This window comes from Saccostrea cucullata, unplaced genomic scaffold (assembly GCF_032062105.1).
Source record: "Saccostrea cucullata isolate Sc308-1 unplaced genomic scaffold, CSIRO_AGI_Scuc_v1 ctg21810, whole genome shotgun sequence".
In the NCBI taxonomy this organism is placed as follows: Eukaryota; Metazoa; Mollusca; class Bivalvia; order Ostreida; family Ostreidae; genus Saccostrea; species Saccostrea cuccullata.
In genome coordinates, this window is record NW_026935287.1 from 756 (window position 1) to 6,402 (window position 5,647).

General features: G+C 34.5%; 1 protein-coding gene across 1 annotated transcript; it reads left to right on the forward strand.

Moving 5' to 3' along the window:
- Nucleotides 1-620: 620 nt before the first annotated feature.
- LOC134242362 (peripheral myelin protein 22-like) lies at nt 621-5,641 on the forward strand. Its single transcript, XM_062724424.1, has 4 exons — nt 621-968; nt 1,794-1,959; nt 5,047-5,196; nt 5,406-5,641. The coding sequence occupies exons 1-4, from the start codon at nt 873-875 to the stop codon at nt 5,630-5,632; spliced, it is 639 nt and encodes a 212-aa protein (XP_062580408.1). The 5' UTR covers nt 621-872; the 3' UTR covers nt 5,633-5,641.
- Nucleotides 5,642-5,647: the final 6 nt, after the last annotated feature.

The following is a 5,647-nucleotide window of genomic DNA, read 5'->3' on the forward strand; positions in this document are numbered from 1 at the left end:
AATACTATAAAATTAGAGTTTCTTTTGAAAATAGTCTCCGGGTGACAAGTTTCGATCGATGTTACGAAGCTTATGATATTCCCCCTGACAATGACATGATCGACATTTTCGACACAGATGTGTCCAGCTGGCGTTATTCAACATATTGACATGTCATATATACAAATACAACATGTATGACCGTGTTATATATTGAATACTGGATCTTTGCAGAACATCACTCGATAACAGGTTAGGAATTTTCAATTTAACAGTTTCACAAAGTGCAGCTTTGTACATTGCACTCTTATATAATGAGTACTTTTTCAAATGATTATTTTTTTTTGTCGATAACGAAGTACGAAAAAGGATGATCGATTCCGTAGATTTGTCGTGGACGGATCGACGCTCTTTTCTTCTGATGGGAACTTGGCCACCAGATTATCTTCTGCTAATCACAGCAGGCATCAGAGAGCATCTGCCCAGATTAGACGGCGTCTGAACTCTCTCAGTGACCAGCTGTAGAGGGGTGTATAACAGTGTTTCCTCTACAAACAGTCTCAGCAATAAACCCTGCTACTGAATGTGCAAAATTGCACCGACTATAAAGCATTAGTGGGTGTTTATGAATTCATGTACGGTGTCTATATGCGATAAGACAAACCCCTACCGAGCCCCCTAAACAAATGCTTTCTCCCCGTCGTTGTCGAGAAAAATATGATACGCTTGTTGATATAATAGAACGCAGCAATTTACTACTTTCTGTGCCAACTCTCACTCTCATTCGGAGCTTTAGATGCACCTCCGAGTTACGGCTTCAATAACATCTATTGGTGATCAATTTGATTTCAGTGAAACATATTTTGTAGATGTGTTTTTAGATATCTACAGAAATGGGGGTAGAGAGTGTGGAGGAAAAACTGGAAGAACAGGAGCCTATGGCACCAACAGCTTCCATGGAAACGGTGTCCGTCGTCCGAAAAATCAAGGTAGGTTCTGGAACCTGTATATTTTAATCAAAATATGACAATGTACGTTTTTAAGACAGCTGGTGCGCTATAGATCTGTTGTGAACAATTATGATTAACTAACAAAATTAGTAGTATTCTAAGATTCCCTGATAGAAACTCAACACGTGTTTCAAAATCTAAGTTATCACTAACCTCCCAAGACGAGGGTCAATAGTTTATGATGAACCGATGGGAAATTTTATTAATCGGTCAATCGATGAAAATGCATGGACAGTTCTTTTAATCCCTCTAAAGTACGTTTTTCATTTAACTTTTCATTCTATAACAAGCTGATTATTGATAGCACCAAATGATGTAAAGCTTTCGACACACAACTGATATCTCTGTAACCCCGTCATTAACACTTGGATAGATTTCAGAATATGTCGACAGATATACTCCGTATTTTTTGCCGTAGATACATGCTTTTATGTAAATATAAACAGAAAATGCTCTCTACAACGTACATGTGTGATGCACATTTCCCCCATTTTTTCTCCTATAATCTATTAGATTATGAAGATTAAATTATGACCAATGCTCACTACCGGGTGTTCTGTTAGTTATTCGTATGTGTAGTGGACATATAAACGTTGTCAAATATACTTAAGACTGTCTTATATACTTTCGAAACTGTACAGTTGAAATGGTTAATTAATTTTCTAGAATAAAAATATAAAAGTCTTTTCTGGAGACAAATTATAGAATGACAAACACGTACGCACATTTATCCCAAAATGTCGATCATTTTTAATTTATAGACATTTTAAAAACCCATTTACAATCGTGTCCCCTCATTTTCAGGTGGTTTCCACTTTACTGTTGGTGGGGGCTTTACTGTTTAACATTTTGTCCATCGCCACCACTTCGTGGATGAAGTCAAATGGCCGCCAGGAGGGGCTGTGGGCGAACTGTGTCTCCCCGACCGGGGATATTTACAAGTACGAGTGTACCGGAAATGAATCCAGGGGTCAGTATGAAATCCTTTGAATTTAAGGTCATTTATTGAATTTTCATGAAACAAAAACTATATATGACCCCCTTCTCTCTCTTTCTCTCTCTCTCTGTGTGTGTATGTGAGGGAGGGGTGCTGGTGGTGTGGTATTCATATATTTTAGTTATATTTTAATATGTTAAATATCATTAAAAAGGATAGGGTAAGACCCCTTTTTGGCCCCTGATTTGGGGTGTCTTTTAGAATGTTGCTACAGAATATAAGACCATTCCAAGTTTTTTCTACGTTTAGCATCCACGTGCGCCTTGGTTTTTGACACCCAATATCAGAAAAATTGAAAACCACTTATTACCCCTGCCACAAAATGAGTATTGGTTCTAAGTTATGGGATACACAGAGACCACAGCAAGGCCTGAAAATATGTCAATTTTTGTATTTTCTCATTTTTATGCAAATTTTAATCAATTTTACAGGCAATCTAATTAAAATTAGATGTTATATCCGCTCGTATACTCCCTACACTAAGTGTAGCGAGTATACAAGCGGATCTAACATTTAATTTTAATTAGATTGTTTTACAGGGTATTTTCTTTCAGAAAACATAGAGCCTATCTACCAAATTTATATATTTCATACATTATAGTATCAGATGCATCTTTTCTGTAAAAATCTCAGATAGGCAACATTGTGCTCTATGTTTTCCAAAGTGAAAAGTATCTCAAATATGACGAAATTCCAACAGAATTGAGAAAATTTGAGAAAACGTCCTATTTCTGCACTCTTTTGTGACCTCCATGTAAGCTTTGAATCAAAATTAGTGCTAGATTAATTAAAACAAGCATCAATTTACTACAAACTATCACCGTTTTATCTGTGTTCTGATTTTTACATCAGATTCCTTGGTTACCATACTTTGTCCTAAGTTAAAGTTTTTTTTGCACTTACTTTTGTATACAATCAAATATCACAGGTATATATACAAAGTATACTTATTTACAGTAATCAATACATGGACTGTAATAGCAGTTTAGTTTACTGAACATGAAAATCGAAGGTTCGCTATAATTTTTTTTTCTGAGAAACATAGTCACGTTTAAGTATTATTTACAGATGTTTTAGACATAAAGTTAATGGCGTCTATACTCGAAGTACATGTACTTAGGATTTTGAATAAAAGTTACAGACAAATCCTATTATAAATCTTGATCATAAATCTTCCCACGGTCAGATTGTGTCCTTGACTTGTCCCAATACCATAAATCTTTAAGTCAGAGGGAAAGAGAAGGGAATTAAATAAAATATAGATGATGGAAAACGGAGTATGATAAAACAGAATTTTGTTTGTTTAATGTTCTTAGCTGAAGAATCTTGTTCCGAGCATGAGTAAAACATATGCCATATTACATGTACGGTTCATTTAGAAGGTATGTTAAGTTTTTAAAAATTAGGAAATAAAATTGATTGATTAATTATAATAAAACCTCAGCAGCTGAGAGGGACGAAAAGTGTGCAAGTCCACGCTGCTTCATTTTGCTTGCTTATACTTTATTGTCAGTGACGGCCATACAATTTGCAAATTCTTCTTGGTGCTTAGAAGGAGGGGTACTTTTCAAAAAGAAAACTCCAAAAAGGCATGCGTATTATAATAAAAACAAACAGTGAAAGTCTAACCGTTAAAAAATTACCGAGTTTTTGGCACTCTGTATAATGTGTCGAAATATAGATGCATTCTGGAGAATATCTTTGGAATTCTGGCGATGACAAACACATGTGTCGCTGTCTGACAAAAAGACTCCTTCTTCATAATAATCAAAAACATCACCTTCATTGCCTAATTGCCGAATACTCAACATTTCCTAATGACCTATATTTACTTTCATTATTCTCGCCATCTTTAAATTATCATTATCAGCGATATCAAAAGATTGCAGGAATAAGAAAATCTGTATTATCAGTTATAGATTGGGTTTCCTTTGATTAGTGCTTTTTCAGCAAACATTATGTCTCGCGTTGTTGTGTGGGATCTTTGGCCGTACGGCGTATCATTCTGTTTTCTCTACAGACATTTAGACAAACATCAGCAGGTCGGCAGGTTAAACTACAACAATGTTATCCTCAGTACTTACTGTTTTTATACGAACCCCTATAAGTTACCAATATGACTGGTGACTCTTTGTAAGGGAACACACATCAGCAGCTGGCTTACGGATACTCATTAAGTCGCAGCTTACCTCTATATTCGGAGTCTTTATTCAGAACTATCGAGATATATATATATATATATATCACAGTATGTATGGAAGATATAAAAACTGCTTACTGCCAGCTGCTGACTGCTTACTGCCAAAAAACTGCCACATATATTTGAATAAATTTTATTTTTATATTGATATTTAAAAAAAAACTGGTAAAAAAAAAAAAACAAAAAAAATACCTTCATGTGTATGACAAACAACTTAACACGAATATGCAAAAGAATTTTTGTTTAAAATATGTACATCTTAAACATTGCAAATTTATGGATGTAATCAGAGAGCAGTTTTCAAAGGTCTTTTGATGAATTATGAACTGTATTAAAACATAAAATTGAATATATTTTTTAATGACAAACAAAAATGAGTAATGCTTCAGCTACATTGATTAATTACCAAGCAGATATGAGTTACCTTTTTTTTTTTAGAAATAGTTTTTATATCTAGTATGGTTGGGATCAATAAATTCATTAACTCTTAATTCCCCCCAATCTTTGGTTAGAAATCTGTGAAATCTTATTTAATATAATTCTTCGAACTTGTGTATGTAAATGGTATATAGGAATGAAAACTGTCTGCTTGATTAATTACCAAGCAGATATGTTACCTTTTTTTTTTAGAAATAGTTTTTTTATATATAGTATGGTTGGGATCAATAAATTCATTAACTCTTAATTTCCCCCAATCGTGCTTTATCCGAAAATAAGGTTTCTTATCAGTTGGATCCTTTTAATTTTACAAGGCCTAAGACTGTTTTCATTAAGATGAAAATGTGTAGACAAAACCATTTAAGATGGATGTTACATCTTCCGTATAAAATTTTCACCTATGTTCCACATCTTTATTTTAGGTTGGTTAGATGCCTGTCGGATTCTGGTCTGTATCGCCTTCGTGATGACCTTCATCGGTCTCGCCATGACTACATATGGAATACAGAGTATTAACTTTGGAATGAAGTATAAATACTATAACATCGCCATAGTTCTGCTATTTTTAGCTGGTAAGAATGCAATACTGCTTATACTTAGAATCAGTAGTAACAGTTTATATATGTTGTATATATTGGTATATAGATTGGATGTAAATACTTCAGCAATCTACGTTTACAATGTTTACGATACCATTGTGTTTTGTGACATCAGCCTAAATGAATAAAAGTTATCTTTACTTATTCTGTCGATTTTATGAACCGCTTTCTTTTTCTTACAGTAATCCCTGAATTAATTGCGGTGATTATTTTTCCTGTAAAATTCAATGAGGAACTGAATGGTGCAGGGTGGGTGGTCGGCTGGTCTTATATAATGGCTGTCTTGTCGGCCGTTTTAGTCCTCATAGCCGCCATACTTCTTTGTGTTGATCGGGGTGCAGACGAGGCGTTGATTCGCGAAAAGACCTGTTACTATAACGACGAATCTATAGAAGAAACCTTGGAATGATCTTTCCAGTTGTGA

Coding starts and splice junctions, on each gene's coding strand:
- LOC134242362 (XM_062724424.1), top strand. CDS start 873: ATGGGGGTAGAGAGTGTGGAGGAAAAACTGGAAGAACAGGAGCCTATG. Junction 969..1,793: donor CCGTCGTCCGAAAAATCAAG/GTAGGTTCTGGA, acceptor CCTCATTTTCAG/GTGGTTTCCACTTTACTGTT. Junction 5,197..5,405: donor AGTTCTGCTATTTTTAGCTG/GTAAGAATGCAA, acceptor TTTTTCTTACAG/TAATCCCTGAATTAATTGCG.